Source organism: Diabrotica virgifera, chromosome 1 (assembly GCF_917563875.1).
Source record: "Diabrotica virgifera virgifera chromosome 1, PGI_DIABVI_V3a".
NCBI classification, from domain to species: domain Eukaryota; kingdom Metazoa; phylum Arthropoda; class Insecta; order Coleoptera; family Chrysomelidae; genus Diabrotica; species Diabrotica virgifera.
In genome coordinates this window covers 88,727,555-88,749,565 of record NC_065443.1, presented here as the reverse complement: position 1 = coordinate 88,749,565, position 22,011 = coordinate 88,727,555, and the positions used below count along the sequence as shown (strand labels likewise).

Genomic DNA, 22,011 nt, shown 5'->3' with positions numbered 1-22,011 from the left:
ATTGTGCCGCCACATCATAAATGCTCGTTTTATATGCAATGATGATGCTGCAAAAGAACTCGATCCATTTTTATATGGATATCACATATTGGCTCATTTTCATGCGTAGAAGCCGAGTTACGATCGATAAAGCGTCGAAGAATACATACTTATTTGACTGTGAGCCAGCCAATCTTGCGCCTCATAGCGCGCCATTAAAATATCGACATCTTAGCCAAAAATAAACTTACGAACATTTTCGTAAGCTCAAATTGTTCCTTTTGAGCTGTTTTATCATTATTGTTAATTAAAGTATAAATGTTTATAGCTCAAGTTTGCTTGAAACCTTTATAAACAAATTAATGTACAATTTCTTTAAGAAAATTATAACTTCAAACGGGTATAACTTTAAAACAAATGAAGATCAAATAATTTAACAAACTTTGTTTGGAAGCCTCTTAATTAAGCTTTAAAAGGACACCTTATAAGGCTCATTTGCATGCGTAGAAGCCGAGTTACGATCGGTAAAGCTTCGAAAAATACTTATTTTGCAATTTGCAATTTGAATTGTGCACTAATTTTACAATATCTTGAGTTCTAATTGTCGGATTTAAGTTTAGTAAACGGTTGTTTCCTCGTTTTTTATTAGGGAACAAATTTTATTTGAAACTTTTTTTTTCTCTTTTAGTTTATGAGCCAGAGCCTTATAAACAATTTATAAACAATTAAATTGTTTATAACAATTTTTTGACCACTCGGATCGAAATCCCCCCTCGAAATTCGTAATCAGCAGCCCAAAATCCATAAGAAACCGTTGAGTTTGTCCATCAGAATTGAAAATGACACGGTGACCTCTATTTGGCGCCTAGACTAATTATGGACAAAAAAGGTCTCTAATAATTTTTCTCTAAAGTTGTTCGTTTTCGAGTTAGAAGCAATTTAAAATTGAAAAAACCGAAAAATGGCGATTTTTAAGGCTTAATAACTTGGTTAAACGTTATTATTATGAAAGTCAGAAAGTGATCAAATAAAAGTTTAAAGCCCGCCCTTCAAGATCCTGAAGAAATTTTTGTCATGATTTTATCACTAAGCTGTTATTTTTAAGTAAAAATAATGAGCGCCATGCATGTATTAGGCGGCCGGCAATGATGAGTGCAAGAGAGATGCCATTCCGGCAGTTAATGGTGCCTCTTACTCGCATTCACATTTACAGCCGCGTCAATAAGATCTTACGGCTCATTATTAATAATTAAAAACAACAGCTTAGTAATAAATTAATGACACAAATTTCTTCAGGATCATGTAGTGGAGGCTGTAATCTTTGATTTGGTCACTTTCTGAATTTCAGAATAATAATTTTTAACCGAGTTATTAAGCCTTAAAAATCGCCATTTTTCGTTTTTGTCAATTTTAAATTACTTATATCTCGAAAACGAGCACCTTTAGAGAAAAATTATAAGAGACATTTTTTGTCCAGAATGGCCCAGAAAATCTAAAAAAAGTGTTCGGGCCAAAAATATTGATTTTTTCAATTTAATTTAAAAAAATGAAAATAAAATTGGACCACTTTTTCCAAGCAATTTCCTTGTGGCATTTTTATAATAAACTATTTTCAATGGGAAATAATCCAATTATTTTGTATTTTGACAACGACACCCGACTTGGGCGTCGAAACATTAATAAAATCATTTTTTTGGTAAAATTTTTGCTTATTTCCCATTGAAAATAGTTGATTAATAGAGACAAGGACTGGAGAAAAACAAACACGAAATTTAAACCCTACATAATTTAAGAAAAAAATATTATTTTACTCTTTCCAGAGCTCTGGAGTGGCTCTGGAATTCGTGGTCTACTGATGAGGATGGGTAACAAACATAACTCTGACTCAGATCACTATCTTTTGTGGGCAAAATTGCCGCAGAAAATCGCGATAGGGCAAAAGGGACAACTAGTCGAATTAAAAAATTAAATGTTAAAAGATTTAAAATCCCAACAAAGAAAAAAGAATACCAAATTGCTCTCCAAAAAAAAACTTAACGGAACCAGAGAGAAAAAACTGCAAAGGAGGAAGGGAGGCGATTAAAGCAATAATAAGGAATATGTAGAGGAAAATGTCGGAATGGCACGGAAATTTATAAAGAGAAGAGAATACAAGCGACTAGAATATGCAGACTGAAAAAAGAGAGGCCGGAAAACAGTCTCTCTATCATTGCTTAAAACCATTATAAACAAATTTGTGTACAAAAAATGTTTTAAGAAAATTATAATTAAATGGGTATGGGTAAACACAAATGGGTATTACTTTAATACAAATAAAGATAAAGTAAGTTAACAAACTCTGTGTGAAAGTCTATGAATTAGTCTTTAAAATGAGGCTTTGTAATGCACATTTTCATGCGCAGAAGCCGAGTTACGATCGAAAAAGCTTCTAAAAATACTTATTTTGCAATTTGCATTATGCACTAATTTTAAAATATCTTGAGTTATAATTATTGGAATTTAGTTTACTAAACGCCGTTTTCTTTGTTTTTTACTAAACAACAAATTTTATTTGAAATTTTTTTATCTCTTGAAATGAAATTGTTTGTAAATTTTTTTTTGATCACTCGGATTGAAATTTAGCCTCGAAATTAGCCTAGACTATTTGCACAAAAGTTAATTTTCCTACCTCGCGAATATCAATCCTGTTGGCAAACAATAATGTTGGTGGTGCGCCCATAGCTTTACACGTTCTCAAGTCAGGTCGTAGTACATATCCAGTCATACAGCCACATTTGAAGCTTCCTATGGTATTATTACAGTTCTGAGAACAGACTGGATCTGTGGCGTAGAGGCATTCGTTAATATCCTGGCAGCTAAATAAATACCATAAAAAATATATGAGATACTTATTTTGTACGAAATTTGTATTTGAAAATTTCAAGCACTTTTTGTTTCATAAAACTCATAATAGTTATTTTCTTAACTAGTGCGGAAAGTGATACTTTCACGCACGAGAGTGCTGTTGACGCGAACGACGCGATACCGGAGTTCGGGCAAGCAGTCGAGTGCGGGGAACACTTTCCACATGAGTTAGGAACAATATTTTTTCTAGGGCCGTACGTTTGGAAAAGGGCCACAAAAAATAGAGATATATCAATTTTTATTTTGGAGTGAAAATACACAAATTAATTCTTTGACAAGGTTGTCAAAACCAAACTTTCAATATAATGGGTTACCACGACGACGATATTGATTTCCATGACGACGATTCAAAACCATTGTAATTGTCTACTGATCTGACTTTTAAATATTTTGTTAAAATAATTTTAGTTCATCGAATTATCTCGCTAATTTCATTAAATCATGAACACGATAAGATAAATTTGAAATAAATTAGTAAATAATATCTATATATTAGTTTATTGCATGTATTATAATATATTATAATGCCATATTACAATGTATTTTACTTTCCCGCACGCTGTGAAAATTTACTTTCACGCACGCCGTGCGGGAAACTGCAACTTTCGGAAACAAAATGCGTGCGGGAAAGTGGCTCTTTTAGCACGGCCGTAGAAAAAGAAGATTTCCTCTTCTTCATTATTTAGAATATGATAATAAATAGGAAAATTATTTCACTGTCTAGATTGGATTTAGCTCCCTTCATCACATCACAAGCTATCATTAATCTTTTTGATAACTATTCCTAACTTTATTCCTAACTAAGTTTATTGGAAAAATATTAAATATATACAGTGTGTCAATTTAAACATGTGTCACTCTCTATAATACGGTCCCTATAGAAAATATAAAAATATGCAAAAACACGTCAAATGTATTTGTGAGGGGAACATTTTGTAGACCAGTTTTCAATTAAATCATATCAACCCTATAACGGGGGCGGACACAACTCCTAAAATCTTTAATGGAAATGAGGTTGAGTGATAACTCATTTTAAAGGCCGTTCAACTACCTTTTCAAAAATGCATTATATTTTTTTCAGTACTTTTGGAAAAATCATGTAGAACCGTACAGTCCAGTCGTGATAGCATTTGACCTTGCATACCGAGCTGCCCAAAATTTTATTCTTGTAATATTTAGGATAATAGAAAGGAAGCTCAGGAAAGAACTGGAAGAAAAACTAGAAGAAGAACAAGCTGCTTTTAGGAAGTAAAGAGGAACAACAAATAATATATACATACTGAGAAATATAATTGAAAGGAAAACGAAATAGGAGAAGACTTATAGGTCTGGATCCCGCGTATGAAAAAAAGTTGATTAATAGCAAGCTGAAAATTTGTTAATAGCTTAAGGGTGTTTAGTCGGATAAACTTTGATATATGGGAACACTGGAACAGGGGCAGTTTTAATTGTGGAATAAGTTAAAAATTTGGAACGGTCAGACCACGAAAACGGCACATTTATTTTGTCCGGCAGAATAGACTTAAACTCTCCGAACAGAGATTAAACTCTCATGCAAAAATCAGACTGCTATTTATCACCTGTCATATTTCCTGTCATTTGACATATTCTACATATTCCACTCATTAAAACGCCCATTTGGTGATAAATAGCAGTCTGATTTTTGCATGAGAGTTTTTCTCTGTTCGGAGAGTTTAAGTCTGTTCTGTTGGACAAAATACATGTGCCGTTTTCGTGGTCTGACCGTTCCAAATTTTTAACCTGTTCCATAATTAAAACTGCCCCTGTTCCAGTGTTCCCATATATCAAAGTTTATCCGACTAGACACCCTTAAGATATTAACAAATTTTCAGCTTGCTATTAATCAACTTTTTTTTTATACGCGGGATCCAGACCTATTATATTATATTACATTTATAGATTAAAGCTGCTTTTGATTCTATAAATAGAGAAGTAATATGGTCAGTAATGGAAAGCCTGCAAATCCCGCAAAAGATAGTAAGCGTGGTAAAAAGTACATATAGAAACGTACCTACTTGCTAAAGTACAAATAAACGGAAACAGATCGCCAATAATAAACCTAAGGAGAGGAATAAAACAAGAGGATAGCCTCAGCCCAGTTTTGTTTATATTAGTAATGGATAAAGTAATGAAGAGAGGCTAAAAGAAGATCAAGGTAATTACAGTAGTCAATAGGGTACAGGAATTTATTAGCAGTGAGAATGGAGGGATTACTAGGACGGATTACTATATGCAGATGACCTAGTAATAATAGCAGACAATAAAGAGAAAATGCAAAAATTAATCGATATCTGGGTGGAAGAAATAGAAAATTTGAAAATGGAGGTAAATGTAAAGAAAACGAAGACCATGATAGTAACCCAAAAGAAAAAGGAAGAAATAAACCAAACGATATTAAGGTGCAAAAACGAAATAATAGAAACAGTCTCGACGTTTGAATACCTGGGAGTAATAATATCAGAGGATGGAAAGCTAGATCAAGAAATCTCATACAGGGCGAAAAAATCAAATAAAATCTACTATGCAATAAATAAAACAATATTTGGAAAGGAAGAAATAGATAAAGAAATAAAACTGAAGGTATACAATGCAATATATGTACCAACTTTAATATATGCAAGTGAGACATAGGTAAACAATGCAAAAATAGACAGTACAATAAACGCAGCGGAGATGAAGCAGCTGAGGAAAATAGCAGGAAAAACGAAAGAAATGAAGATATTAGACAAAGACTGAAACAGGAATCGATAATAAATACGATCCAAAAAAGAAAATTAAAATGGTATAGACACATTAACAGAATGGACCAAGGAAGACTACAAAAGCAGGTGGTGGAATCAAAAATATATGGTAAAAGAAGGAAAGAGAGGCAAAGGAAGAGATGGATCGATCAGATTATAGAAATTGGACAGGAAAAAGGAAAAACACATCAACAAATGAAAGAGTTAGCAAAGGACCGCAAGAAATGGAAGATATGGATAGAGGATGAATAAAACCTTCGACGCCCCTGAGGAGCATAAGGTGTTTTGAGAAAAAAGAGAAGAAGTAATTTTTAGGGGGGAAGGGGCCAATGGTTCTGAATTCAGCCATTGCGTTAGCCGCCATCTTGAATTTAAAGGAGAACCGTTTTATCTCAATAGCTCCGCCATTTTCAACTTTTAGACAAAAAGTGTTAGGACTGATTTTTGTCGAAAAGTTGAAAACTGTGGAGATATTGAGTAAAAAACGCTATCTTGGTCTTCCTTTACGATCAAGATGGACACTAGAGTAACGGCGAAATTCAGTAGCAATTTTAAATTTACACTACTATTGACCCTCCCCCCCCCTCCCCATAAATATTAGAAGAATAAAATTTTGGGCAGCTCGGCATGCAAGGTAAAATTCTATCCCGTCTGGACAACACTATTTTACATGATTTTTTAAAAGTAGGTACTAAAAAAAGTATGTGGCATTTTTGAAAAGGTAAAAAACCCCCCTTCCATCAGCAGTTTGGGAGTTGTGTCTGCCCCCGCTAGAGGGTTAATGTAATTTAATTGAAAACTGGTCTACAAAATGTTCCCCTCAAAAATACAGTTGACCTGTTTTTGCATATTTTTATATTTTCTATAGGGACCTAATTATGGAGGGTGGCACCTTTTCAAATCGACACACTGTATATTTATTAAAAACTTATAAATGTCTTTCATTTCCAAGAAAATTGAAACGTAAAATATACAATGTGTTTAATTTAAATATTCGTTTCTTTTTAATAATATGCTATAGTTATCCTTACCTAAAACCATCATTTGCCAATTGATATCCATTAAAGCAGGAACAGCCCTTTTTTCCGTCAGCTGTAGTAATGCAAAGTTGTTTACAGATGGTATTTCTCTCGCATTCCCTCTTAGTCGGACAACCGTCTTCGTCTTCTCCCTTCGGACAATCCTTGTGTCCATCACATCGATGCTTCTTGTTGATACACGTTTGAGTCTTATTGTCGTTGGGGTCTATTCCGCTGCAAGGAAATTTGGCTTCATCGCAAACTATTTCACATTTTGATTCGTCCTCTCCTTGGGAACAGTCCTGTAAGCCATCGCATACCCACGTTTGCTAAAAAAAAGAAAAATATAACTCACTACTCTTTCCGTTTTACCAAAAAAATAATGATCAGTAGGAACAAAAAACTGGTTGCAACTTGCTGAATGACTAATGTCTCTGTCATTAAAAAACAACAAAAAAGACCACGGAGACAAAGAGAAAAAAGCAATTGAGTTTTTATCAGAAAATCAATTAGTGCGGCAGATTCGTGCAAATATTATAAGAACTGTGCATTTAATGATAGAAGCATATAATTTGGACCACATATACTACACATAAAAAGGTTCAAAACTGGATATGAGGCCATCTCAGATTTTACCTTTTACAACTATGGCGGGCATTCAAATTATTGGTGACGATACATATGTGACTAATAGCACGATAACTTTTAAACGAAAAGTCCGACTTCAACCAAATTTGATACATGGGTTCTTTTTTTGATGTGTAAGATCAGGCTCCTGAACTTGAAGAATCGGTTTACCAGAAGCTGTGTTTTCCTGATTTTTTATGCAGAAATATGTTGTTTTTTTTCAATTATTTCACCCTGTATATATTAATTTTTTAAAAATGTAATACCGGCATTGAAAATATCGTAGGAATATTTTTTAGGAAATATTTTGAACCTTTTAGTTATGTTATTACTATGTAATAAATGCATAATTCTTCTTCACATGTACCTACGTGCGGCAGATTCGTGCAAATATTATAAAAATTATTGTGAATTTAGTGGTAGAAACATATAATTGGACCACATATACTACACATAAAAAGGTTCAAATTTAGATATGAGGCCATCTCAGATTTTGCCTTTTACAAAAAAGGCGGGTATTCAAAATGGCGACTATACATATTTGACTAATAGCACGATAACTTTTGAAGGAAAAGTCCGATTTTAACCAAATTTGTTATATAGGTTTTTTTTTTATTTATAAGATCTAGCTTTTGAACCGGAAGAATCGGTTTATCACAAGCTGTGTTTTTCCTGATTTTTTTGTAAAAATATGTTATTTATTTTTTCAATTCTTTCACCCTGTATATATTAATTTTTCAAAAAGGTATTACCAACGTTAAAAAGAGCGTACAAATATTTTTTAGGAAATATTTCGAACACTTTAGTTGTATTAATTACTATTTAATAAATGCATAACTTATCTTCACATGTAGGTACCTATGTGCGGCAGATTCGTGCAAATAATAATATAAGAATTATTGTGCATTTAATTGTAGAAGCATATAATTTGGACCACACATACTACACATACAAAGATTCAAATTTAGATATGAGGCCATCTCAGATTTAGTCTTTTACAAAAATGGCGGGCATTCAAAATGAATGTGCCACCCAAAGGTACATGTGAACATACGTTATGAATTTATTAAATGGTAATTAACACAACTGAAAAGTTCAAAATATTTCCTAAAAAATATTTTTTCAATCTCTTGAATGGCGGTATCACCTTTTTGTAAAATTTATATATACAGGGTGAAAGAATTGAAAAAGAAACAATTTATTTTTACATAAAAAAAAAACAGTAAAAACACAAATTCTAGTAAACCGATTCTTCCGGTTCAAGACCTTGATATTATTCATCAAAAAAAAAATTATATACCAAATTTGGTTGAAATCTGACATCTCGTTCAAAAGTTATCCAAATAGTGGTCCAAATGATATGTTTCTACCATTAAATGCACAATAATTCCTACAATATTTGCACGAATCTGCCGCACATAGGTACATGTAAAGATACGTTTTGCATTTATTAAATGGTAATTAATATAACTAAAAAGTTAAAAATATTTCCTAAAAAATTATTTCACGCTCTTTTTAATGGCGGTGTTAACTTTTTGAAAAATTAATACATACATTAATACATATATTACATACATTACATAAATTATACATTAATACATACATTAATACATGAAAGAATTGAAAAAAAAACACATATTTTTACATAAAAACCAGGAAAAACACAACTTCTGGTAAACCGATTCTTCCGGTTCAAGACCTCGATATTATACGTCAAAAAAAGTACCTATATACCAAATTTGGTTGAAATCTGAAGTCTCGTTCAAAAGTTATGTGCTATTAGTCATATATGTATAGTCGCCATTTTGAATCCCCGCCATTTTTGTAAAAGGCAAAATCTGAGATGACCTCATATCTAAATTTGAACCTTTATATGTGTAGTATATGTGGTCCAAATTATATACTTCTATCATTAAATGCACAATTGTTTCACATATCGGCTGCACTAAATAGAATTCTACTAAAAATTACACCACAGGTTCTCATCGGTAAGCGAGATTTTAATGCCAAGCTTGAAGTTGAAAATAAGACACATTATTACATCGGAGTACATGGACTTGGAATCAGAAGAATCTCAGAATCAACACATTCTTCCAATTACTACCTCAAAAGCCGTACACGTGGAAATATCGCCAAAGCAGACCATTAAAAATTAAATAGGTCACATTTTAGCAAATAAAAGATTCCTAAGCAGATTTACATCTGTCAAGAATTATCTTGGAGCAAATTTCGAGACGGACCACGTTCCAGAAAAAAAATCACAATCGTACCATCTACGTATGCTAAAAGCGTACTTACCAGGATGCATGCCCCGTTATCACAAGTATATTCATCAGGCGAACATGTTTTCGTGATATTGTAATCGCAGTTGAGTTCGTCTTCATTATCATCACAGTCGTGTTGTCTGTCGCATTTGTATCGCTCTGGGATGCATTTTCCACTATTACACCTAAAATAACGAAGAAAACATAAAACTTAGTTCGTCCGCTATAACTTTTCCCATGCGGTACGATTCATTTTCAATCAAATTAAGTCAAAACAGAAAGTGAAACGTACGCCGATGTGTGTAGTATACAGGGTGTTTCATTAATAATTGTCCATATAGTAACTGGAGAAACCTTAGCATAAAATACGAAGATTTAACCTAAAACAGTTAAATAAAATGTGGTTCCTTACTGAGTTACAGGGTGTTTTATCTAAAAATTTAAAAATTATTTTTGCTCAGCATTTTAAAACTATTAGACGAATCCTTTTCATACTTGGCAGGAAGTATAGGTACTGTACAAACTACTAAATTATGTTAAGCAAACGTTTCTGGCTATTACCAAAGGTGTACGACGGGGGAAAGTGAATGGTTGACCCTTTCCAAATTCTACGCCACTGGCGAAATTGCTATTTTAGTTCAATTTTTGGATTCTCCAATACTTTCTAGGAAAATAATATGCTCTTCATTCGTAACGATAAAGTCATTAGTTTTCGAGATCTTTGAAGTTAAAAATGAAACGACAAGGTTATTTTGATCAGTGTATTTTGTGTCGCTTCATTTTTAATTTCAAATATCTCGAAAACTAATCATTTTATCGTTACGAATGAAGAGTAAATTATTTACATAAAATGTATTGCAAAATCAAAAAATTACGCTAAAATGGCAATTTCGTCAGTGGCGTAGAATTTGGGAAGGGTCAACCAGCCACTATCCCCTGTCGTACGCCTCTGGTAGTAGCTAGAAACGTTTATTTATCTTAATTTACTAGGGTGTACAGTACATCTACTTTCTACCCAATATGATAAGGATACGCCAAATAGTTTTAAAGTACTGGGTACAAATAATTTTTAAATTTTAATCCTATGAATTATAATATCATAATTAATCAAAATAACTGTGCCGATTCATATTTAACTTCAAATATTTCGAAAACTAATGACTTAATCGTTACTAATGAAGAGTATATTATTTACGTAGAAAGTATTGGAGAATCTAAAAAATGGCACTAAAATAGTAATTTCTCCAGTGGCGCAGAATTTGAGAAGGGTCAACCATTCACCATCCCCTGTCGTGCGCCTCTGGTAGTAGCTAGAAACGTTTGTTTATCATAATTTAGTAGGGAGTATTAGAGAGACTGCTATTGAAATACTGGGAAAACGTCAGGAAAGAAGTTTGAGAAACGTCAGGAGAAGATAAAGAGACTTGGTGGTGGTCAAATGAAGTACAAGGAAAAATAAAAGAGAAGGGAAAATTATATAAAAAGTGGCAAGAAACCAGATCGGGCATAGATCTTCAAAACTATATGGTAGCCAAAAAGGAAGCGAAATTAGCAGTAGCAAAAGATAAAGCAGAAGCGTATTCAAACCTATACGATCAACTTGATACCAGGGAAGGCGAAGCAAAGATATATAAAATAGCCAAACAGAGAGCAAAGAAAGCAAGAGATTTTAATCAGATTAGATGTATCCGAGATGAAAATAATAAAATACTAATTCACGAAAAGGATGTCAAAAAGAGATGGAGAAAGTATTTTGACAGTCTATTAAATGAAGAATTTGACAGACAGCCTGTGGAGTTAACGGAGACAGTAACAGCAATGGTTACCAGAATAACAAACGAGGAAGTGGCTCAAGCGCTCCAAAAAATAAAGAAAGGAAAAGCAGTCGGACCAGATGATATTCCTGGGGAAGTATGGAGAGCATTGAGAGAGACAGGAATAAGTTGGCTAGCAGGTCTATTTAATAGAATTATGGAAGTTGGACAAATGCCAGACGAATGGAGAAGCAGTATATTAGTACCTGTCTACAAAAACAAGGGAGACATACAACAATGCACAAACTACAGGGCTATAAAACTCCTTAGCCACACCATGAAAATATGGGAGAGAGTAATCGATAGACGGATACGTGAAGAAACCGAAATATCCGATAATCAATTTGGCTTTATGCAGGGCAGATCAACAACAGATGCAATTTTCATTGTAAGGCAACTGATGGAAAAATACAGGAATAAAGAGACCACTGCTCATATGGTATTCATTGATCTTGAGAAAGCATATGTTCCTCGAGAGATTCTGTGGTGGGCACTCAATAAGAAAGGAGTCCCTGGCGAATATGTAAAGATTGTGAGAGATATGTATGAGGGAGTAACGACTAGGACAGATGAGGAAGAGACTGATAAATTTCAGGTGAAAGTAGGATTGCACCAAGGATCGGTGCTTAGTCCTTATTTATTCTGATTAGTTTTGGACGAGATAACAGCTAAATTGCAGGGTAGTATTCCATGGTGCCTAATGTATGCTGATGATGTAGTGTTGATAGGAAATAGTGAAAGAGACTTAGAACAAAAATGGAACAGTAGAGACAAGCTCTGGAGGAAAAAGGTTTAAAACTTAGTAGGACAAAAACAGAGTATTTGGAATATTCATTTAAAGATGGAGTTACTACAAATATAATGGTATCTTTGGACGGTGAAATGATTGTGAAAAGTAATAGTTTTAAGTACCTAGGATCGGTATTACAGAGTAATGGAGAAATAGATGGAGATGCATGCAGTAGAATTAGGGCTGGATGGATGAAGTGGAAAGAAGCGAGTGGTGTGTTGTGTGACAGAAAAATTCCAATGAAACTGAAGGAAAAATTCTATAAAACAGCCATAAGACCGGCTATGATGCACGGAACTGCATGTTGGGCAGTGAAAAAAAAAGAGGAACAACGAATGCATGTGGCGGAAATGAGAATGCTTAGATGGATGAGTGGAGTGACAAAGAAGGATAAAATTAGAAATGAGTATATTAGGGGAAGTCTAGGTGTGGCACCAATTGATGCCAAAATGAGAGAGCATAGGTTAAGATGGTTTGGTCATGTTCAACGTCGAGACGTTAATCACCCAATACGAAGAATAGCTGAAGTGCAGATTGCTGGAAGGAGTAGGAGAGGAAGACCAAAGAAGACCTGGGGGGAGACAATAAGGCAGGACATGTTGGTAAAGGGGATTAACATTGATATTACCCAAGATAGAATTGTGTGGAGAAATGCAATTAGGGAAGCCGACCCCGCATAGGGATAAGGCAAAGAGAATGATGATGAATTTAGTAGGGAGTCTAGTAGTCGCACTTTCTGCACAGTACGAAAAGGATACTTGGAATAGTTTTAAAACGCTGAGCAAAAATAGTTTTTAAATTTTTAGATAAAACACCCTGTAACCGAGTAAGGAACCACATTTTATTAAAGAGTTTTAGGTTAAATCTTCGTATTTTGTGCTTAGTTTTCTCCAGTTACTATATGGACAATTATTAATGAAACACCCTGTATAGTATACAGTATTCAAAATTAATGTTCGTTTCAATTTATGTTTTGACTTAATTTGTTTGAAAATGAATCGTACCGCATGGGAAAAGTTATAGCGGACGGACTATAAATAATTATGTCTTAGAAATGGATGGTGTTATGCAAAAAGTAGTTAAACCACAATACCAATCAATTTAATTTTTTTAAGATCCCAAAATAATAACTTTTTAATCAGTTTTATTATTTTGACCTAAAAGTTTAAATTTTTAAATAAATCGCTGTTAACTTACTTAAACTCTCCTGACACACACGATCCAGGTGTCTTCGGACAATCATCTTCATCGCTCCAATCATCACAATCATCATCACCGTCGCATTTAAACTCAAGTTTAATACATTTGTGGGTATTACATTGGAATTCGCCTTCCGTACAATAGGGGGGAACAATATCTAAAATATAATCAGTACCTAACATAAACAGTTCTCAATGATGTCTTACAAAAAAGTTACTGTAAATAAAATGGAAGTTGAAAAAACTGTCAAAGCTTTATTGAAAAAAAAAATAAATTAAGTTGTTTATCTTTTAAGCTATTAGAGAGATATCGAAACCCTATTTAACAACGTCCTTTAATAAAAGATCCTTTATTTTGACATATACGCAAGCGCAGTATCACGTCCTTTATTTTTGTCCTGTAATAAAATACATTAAGGAAAAATAGAGGACAAAAATCATTTAATAAAGGATCCTTTATTTTGACGTAACGTGTCAAAAATGTGACAAATTTGTCAAATTATGTGAAGAAACAAGAAAAGAAAGGCGTCTAACTTTACTTATATTTATGTTTTTATCAAAAAATAGAATTTTATAGGTTATTTTTATATTTACAAAAATATTTAATGTGTCATTTGTCAAAATAAGAGATTCCTTAAAACTGCATTTCCGATAACTCTCATTAGACAAATCCTGTATTTGTCCTTTATTAAAAGATCCTGTAATAAAGGAACTTTTAACTTCGATATCTCTCTATTAAATTTTTAGAAAAGAACTACAACGTTAAAGGGAATTTATTGTTTCATATAGTCAATGGACCTCTAAATTTGTTTTTATTCTAATAATTTGTTCATGTTTAACTATTTCATGTTTAACTACAACGTTAAAGGGAATTTATTGTTTCATATAGTCAATGGACCTCTAAATTTGTTTTTATTCTAATAATTTGTTCATGTTTAACTATTCAAAACTGATGGTTATATCCGAAGATGGTTTCATCAAGCAAAAGTGATAAAAACTTAAAGAAATGTGCTGAAATTAGAGTCATAGAAAATAAAGGTTACAAAAGTAGCTAATAAAATAGTTTAGCATGAACAAAAATATAGTTTAGTTGTACAACTGTACGTTAAACTTACCACAGTCACTTTCGTCAGAGCCATCAGTGCAGTCTATGTGTCTATCACATTTCCAACTCATGGAAATGCAAGTTGTATCTGAGCATTCAAATTCATTTTCTTCGCATCTAAAATACAATATAAAGATTGAAAGATTACCTCCCCTACTAAAACTTATAGTAGGGGAGGAAAGTATGATACATTTGCAGTTACTCGAGCGTTATGGGGACCTATTGGGTTATTAAGGTTAGGTCCTAAAACCAAAAAAAGTTAAGATTAGTTTTCCATAAAGCGGGGACTTTCCATTTTTTAATTTAATTTTCCATTTCCAACAATGGTTTTTTCCGATTATAGCGTCATCTATCCATAATTCGAAAAAATGTCTCGAATAAAAGTTGCTTATTTTTACGTAAAGGATCCAAATTTTGCAATTAAAATTGGGGGTTCCTATTTAAGATTCTAAAGTAACCCCTCACGCCGGCTCAGTGAGGGGTCGTGTTTGGTGCCATTCAATAATTTGTTCAAAAATATTGAATACATGTATTTTGCAGTTTTTCGATCTGATCTGTTCATTTCGCGAAATATCGCGGGGTTCGTATTTAAAATTTTAAATTTACCCCCACCGCTCTCCGTGGGGTATTTAGTATCATTCGATAGATTTTTGAAAAATACGGAACACGTATTTTTTAGATTTTCAATTTCACGTTCATTTCGCGAAATATTCGCTTTTTTTTTGAAATTTTGTAACTCACCCATTTCCTTACGCCCGCTCAAGTCGTCAGATTTTTTAAATATACTCTTTTTTCCATGTACTTAACTTGCCTTATCTTAATCTGACGATTTCAAATTTGTCTAAGGATAGATTTTTTTCGGACTCTCCAACGAACTCCCCTGTATTAAGAGCCAATATGTGGTAGAGGTACATTTACAGGGTACGAGGTTTCTCCTCATGTAATAATCTGGCGCGCTAGAGTAACTGCAAAAATCCCAGCTTGGGCTCTCCTACCATTATTATTTTAGAAGTAAGGAAGAACTAATAAATTTAATATTTAGTAATACATAATAATTTGTTATCTTCTTTGTTTATTATTTTATAATATATTTCATTATTAGGCTATATTATATAGGCTCCTCCTGGATTGTAATATGACATAGAAACGACGATTATGTAGGATGCACTCCAACAGGCACATCAGTCTGAAGTCCTTGGTGATTTTATAAACTTTTCTAGAAATTTTTGGTAGTTGAAGGTTTTTTACACACGCGGCAGGTAAATCAATATGAACTACATACTCAATTTTCTTTTTCTCAGTCTTTTATTTCTCAGTATGGATTTTATTTATCCATGGAGGAGATTCCTACAGGCAAAAGACCACTCGGACGTCCCAGAATGCGATGGAGAGATAACATCCAAGCAGATCTCCGAAAAATGAACATCCCATTTGACCCTAGGTTGATGGAAGACCAAACAAATTGGAAGAAAGTTGTACAGTCAGCAAGGACCCACCCAGGGTTGTAGCGGTACGTGATGATGATGCAGATGCTAGACGCATGGAGAAATAAAATAGTGACCCCTATTTTCCAAAAAAGGGACAAAGAAGACCTCAAGAATAATAGGGGTTTTATCTTCATTTTGGGATACCAATATTGGATCATCTGCGTTACAAAGAATTTTAATTGAATTGTTCCCCATTCTGTTTTCTCTTCCTTTGTTGACGATCTGTATGACTTCATGATTAAATGGAACAGCATAGGGTTTATAAAATCCCCCTGTCTTATTTCATCTTGCTATTTAGGTGTACAGCTTACAAATATAGTTGATTTTTAAACATTTTTATATCTTTTCATCGTTGTTCAATATACAGGGTGTCCCGAAAAGATTGGTCATAAATTATACCACAGATTCTGGGGTCAAAAATAGGTTGATTGAACCTCACTTACCTATATACGATAGTGCACACAAAAAAAGTTACAGCTCTTTAAGTTAAAAAATAAAAATCGATTTTTTTTCATATATCGAAAACTCTTAGAGATTTTTTATTGAAAATTGACATATGGTATTCTTATGGCAGTAACATCTTAAAAAAAAAATTAAAGTAAAATTTGTGCACTCCATGAAAATTTTATCGGGGTTTTGTTCCCTTAAACCCCCCCAAACTTTTCTGTACGTTCCAATTAAACTATTTTTGTGACACCATTAGTTAAACACAATATTTTTAAAACTTTTTTGCCTCCTAGTACTTTTTCGATAAGACAGTGTTTATCGAGATATTTTGAATATTTGTCGAATCCACCACATATTTGTATATGGTTAAGTTCGATTATAGAGACCTCTTAATACTCTGAAATTTTATTTATAATTTACATTAATAGGTATATTTTAAAAAAGAAGCCACACCTCGATAAAAAGTGACTTATCAAAAAAATACTAGGAGGCAAAAAAGTTTTAAAAACACTGTGTTTAACTAATGGTACCACAATAATAGTTTAATTGCAACGTACACAGACATTTGGGGGGTTTAAAGGAACAAAACCCCCATACAATTTTTATGTAAATATATTAAAAAAGAAGCCGCACCTCGATAAAAACGGGCTTATCGAAAAAATACTAAGAGACAAAAAAGTTTTAAAAACGTTGTGTATAACTAATGGTAACACAATAATGAATTAATTGGAACGTACACAAAAGTTTGGGGGGTTTAAGGGAACAAATCCCCCATAAATTTTTTATGGGGAGGACAAATTTCACTATAATTTTGTTTTAAGATATTCCTGTCATAAAAATGATACTTGTCCATTTTCAATAAAAAATCTCTAATAGTTTTCGATATATTCAAAAAAATCGATTTTCATTTTGTAACTTCAAAGGGCTGTAACTTTTTTTATGAGCACATTTGTACTAAGGTAAGTTAAGTTCAATCGAACTATTTTTGACCCCAGAATGTGTGGTATAATTTATGACCAATCTTTTCGGGACACCCTGTATAAGCATTGAACGGGCATTTCCCATATCTTCAATGTAGTGACACTACCAAAATGATATGATACTACCAAATCGATTAAATTATATTATGTTGAAATATAGAATAAACTTACCCCATTATGGTACAATTTAGTTCATCTGAAAAGTCTTTGCAGTCGTTGTCGTTATCACAAGTCCATAATTTTGGAATACATAATCCGTTCTCACACTGAAACTGATCCATGGTGCAATTTATTTTAAACCCTGTAAATTAAATAAATAGCAGCATTAGGTTGATACTTGAGGAGTAACTGAGGAAAAAGCAATAAATCCAGTTTTATATATTTTTTTAAGTAAATAGTACAAAGTACTTGGTTTAGTTCAATCTACATTGTGAACTATTCATTTCAAGCAATTTGCTCTAAATCCAATATATTGCAATATGAATTATTCAAAACTAAACAAAAATGCATTAAATCCCATTTTGAGACCAAGCAAACTGACGTAAATCCATCATGTTTACCAAAATGCAATAAATCCTTGAAAAAATATTTATTGGGAAGAAGAAGACCTTAAATGGTGTAAGGACTATGGGGAATGACAGCGAGTCATTCCCGAAGCTTATGGTCCCATGTTAAGAACCATTTTAAAGTCCTGAATGATCTTACCATTTTTAACAATTATTACAGTGTTTAGTTTTTTAGAATAATATCCTCATTTGTATATTTATAAAATGACAAATTTAGTTTATTAAAATTTAATCGTTTAATACAGTACAATATATTGACCAATATTTTACAATTTTGCAGTTTTAGGTATTTCGTTTAAAGTTCAAGCAAACGATGTCTATCTTATTACGGTTGAAAATTTAGTAGTAACGTTTGTTGAGTTTTGGTTGTTTATAACCGATTATTTTGTCCTTGGAGGATGTATAATTTGTATGTTTGGATGTATATGCTTTTTGTGTGAGTCAGTGAGAGAAGATTTTTGTTGTAGAGTTTTTTGTTTTGAACGCCTTGTTAGCAAATCAACAACGTTCATTCTTTTCAATAAACATTTTTGAGAAAGCACTTGAAGCCTGGTCGGCGATTTGGATTCCCAGTTTTTTTTAATTGAAATGGTACTTTTTCAATCCTTTGGTGGGATGTACTGGGAATTCTCTTATTGAGGTATCCGTTGGTGTGCTGGAAATTTGGGGCACGTAAAGATTTGTCTTGGAAAATCCTCTAGAGATTAATTCGATGTTTATTGATGGCCAGGCTGAGAGTCGTGTAATAGACCCTTTTGTATGTTAAAGGGTGTTCCGGTATTCAGTAATTGTATGTATTTATCGATCCTGAGGCTTTAAAGAAGTAATAGAAGTACATTTATTTACCAGATTTACATTTATTCAGTATATTGGAAATAATAAATTTGGCAGATTTATTTAGAAGTTCGATATTTGACGTGACATTTTGACAAAATTTAAGGAAGATTGCAGTGTGTTTATCCAGGCAAATGATTTTTTTTATTGAAGGAAATAAGGACGGTAAAGATTTTATTTTATTTTATGTGAGAAAACAAGAAAGAACAAGGTACAATTTAGATTGGGTTAAAGGGTCTAAAAAGGGTACTAAAATACAATGATTTTTATATTTATGTGAAGGAAACAGCTGGTTCTGGTTTATTTTTTTTAATTAATTACTTACTTTTGTTCTTATAAACTATTGAAATCAAAATTAATATTTGTATGTAAAAAGGGACTTAAAATTTTGTTGACATTATATTCTCTATAGTTATCTAGTGTTTTATTTGAACTGTCATGTCTCATGCTCATCTAAATCAAACCAACTAATTAAAAATAATAATTCCGACTGAGAAATAGCTGTGGTACATTTTTGGCGGCCAACTTAAGGGGCTTTTCAACCACCCGAGATTTTTATTTTTTTTTAGATAGTTAAACTAAGACATAGGTTACGTAGAGTTACAGAAGTTGAAAATTAATAATGAAAAGTTAAATGTACTTTTATTTAAAGTGAGGTAGAGGTTTTCTTGTCTTATTTTTTTTGTGTATTTTAATTTCTCTAAAAGAAAATGTCGTTTAAACTTGATGTTGACCGTTTGGTCAAAGACGAACTTGAAGTTGAGTTGCAAATGAGAGGTATTGTTTTGACTAATTGTAAGGTAGAAGAGTTAAAGAGTACTTTGCGTAGTTGCCTAGTTTTAGAAAAATCTGGCAAAATGCCTAACTTTGATATACCCCCTGATATTCCTGCTGAGTTGACAAGTTGTGAAAATAAATTAAAAGAGATTCTGAATGTTATTAATGCTTTTACAGGTACTGCAAACCAAATAAGAAGGATTGAGACTAAGTTTGCACATCTTTCAAGTAGATTGAACCGTATTCACAGTACAGACACTGATGAAATGTCAAAGCGTTCTGCATTGTTAAAGAAATTGATGGATTTGATAGGTGAATATACTACTAAGTCTAATGTTTTGAAAACTAGTAATGTTGTTTCTGTAGAGATGCCTACTGATCCTAATTTTTATCATCATATTGATTTATCAGGTCTTAGTTTAAATGATCCTAATGGTAATTCTACCCCTACTCGAAATATTTCTGCACCGAATGTGAGTAACCAAACAAATCAAACTTCGAATTCAACAGTTAATCCCATAGTTTCCTTGTCATCTAATAATAATTTTCCTTCAGAACCTGTATATAAGTGGGGAATTAAGTATTCTGGTAAACCGCAAAATTTTTCTGTATTTCTTGAAGAAGTTGAGGAGTATTGTAGGTCACGTAATGTAAATAAAATTCAGTTATTTTCTTGTGCTAGAGATTTATTTACTGGTAACGCTTTAGGTTTTTATAAATTGTATAGGAACAATGCTAGCAACTGGGATAGTTTAGTGAGCTTAATGAAGGAAGAATTTACCCTTTCTGCAGATGAGATCTGGCAGGATATTCTTCATACTACTCAGGAATCGAACGAATCTATTGGTATGTTTGTTGCCAAGATGACCAGTAAGTTCGAACAAATGCCAACACCAGTTCCGGACAGTTTAAAAATGCAGGTGTTACTTAAAAACATTTTACCTTTTTATCAGGAAAGATTAACTTTAGTCGAAGTAAAGACTCCTTTTGATTTAATTGACTTGTGTCGAAAAATTGAGAAAACTCGAATTAATATTGAGTCGTTTAAGCCTTCTTCTAGCAGTAGAGCGAATTCTTCTCATCACGTTGTACAAGAAGTAGAGACGTTTGTACCTAAATGCTGGCGCTGTAATGAGTATGATCACGTGGTTAAGGACTGTAAGAGGCCAAAACGTGTGTTTAGATGCTTTGGTTGTAACAAGGAAGGTTTTACTAAAAGTAATTTTCCTCAATGTAATTCACAGAATCGGAGCAATAATTCTATCTCGAATCGGAATAGACAGTTAAAGGTCGAAAAAGAAGAAGATAGTAATAATTTTTATTCATTTAAGTTAGTTTTAGATTATATTTTAGCACAGAGTAATGACAGTGAATGTCCTTATGTAGAAGTTGATATCTTAGGTAAGACAGTATTCGGTTTATTGGATTGTGGAGCCAATAAAGTTTTTGTAAATATGCCTACATGGGAGATTTTACGTAGTTTAGGTGTACATTTAAAAACTGTTCCAGATGGGTCTTGCAGAGTTGCGGATGGTAGTCAGAGTCCTTTATTAGGTGTAGCTTCGGTGCCTATAAAACTTCGTGATGTTGTTAAGGTAATTGATGTTTTCGTTTGGCCACAGTGTAGACACTCTTTAGTACTAGGTGTAGATTTCTGGGTGCGAATGGGTATTGTACCAGATTTACGAAAAGGAGAGTGGTTTTTCTCTTCGGAAGTTATGAGTGTTCCAGTGGTTAATTCGATACAATCGGAATCTGAACTTCTACCAGAGCAACGTAAACAGCTTAACGAACTCGTTGATTCTTATTTTTCTAGTATCGACCCAGACAAATTAACTTGTACTAATGTAGTTCAACACAAAATTGTAGTTAGTCAACAAGAACCAATCAAGCAGAGGTTTTATCCGGTATCACCAATTAAGCAGGATATGATCAACAAGGAGCTGGACAAAATGCTGAAGCTTGGTGTTGTCGAACAGTCACACAGCGGATGGTCTTCACCAGTGTTGCTGGTACCTAAAAAGAATGGGGAATGGCGTTTTTGCGTTGATTTTAGGAAAGTAAATCGTGTTACTGAGCGTGATGCTTATCCTTTACCCTATATAAATAGCATTTTAAGTAAGTTAGGTGGAGCTAGATATTTGTCAACAATGGACATTAAGAGTGCCTATTGGCAGGTGGGTCTTACTGAAGAGAGCAAGCAGTACACGGCGTTTACTGTGCCAGGGCGTGGACTTTTCCAGTATTGTCGTATGCCTTTCGGATTGCACAACGCTCCAGCTACGTTTCAAAGATTAGTAGATAATCTATTAGGTCCTGAACTCTCTGAGTATGTTTTTGTGTACTTAGATGATATATGTCTGGCTACGTCAACTTACGATAAACATGTCGAAGTCTTGACAGAAATCTTTGCCAGATTGAAAAAAGCCAATTTGACCCTTAATAAAGAAAAATGTT

General features: G+C 33.1%; 1 protein-coding gene across 1 annotated transcript in view; it reads right to left on the bottom strand.

Moving 5' to 3' along the window:
- Nucleotides 1-22,011, bottom strand: part of LOC114325882 (low-density lipoprotein receptor-related protein 4) — a 205,281-nt gene that overhangs the window by 89,854 nt on the left and 93,416 nt on the right. Inside the window, exons 6-11 of the mRNA XM_028274017.2 lie at nucleotides 17,549-17,678; nucleotides 14,474-14,580; nucleotides 13,357-13,516; nucleotides 9,590-9,740; nucleotides 6,677-6,993; nucleotides 2,648-2,834 (exon numbers count right to left, since the gene is read on the bottom strand). Of these exons, the coding sequence (XP_028129818.1) occupies nucleotides 2,648-2,834; nucleotides 6,677-6,993; nucleotides 9,590-9,740; nucleotides 13,357-13,516; nucleotides 14,474-14,580; nucleotides 17,549-17,678 (1,052 nt within the window). The remainder of the gene's footprint in view (nucleotides 1-2,647; nucleotides 2,835-6,676; nucleotides 6,994-9,589; nucleotides 9,741-13,356; nucleotides 13,517-14,473; nucleotides 14,581-17,548; nucleotides 17,679-22,011) is intronic.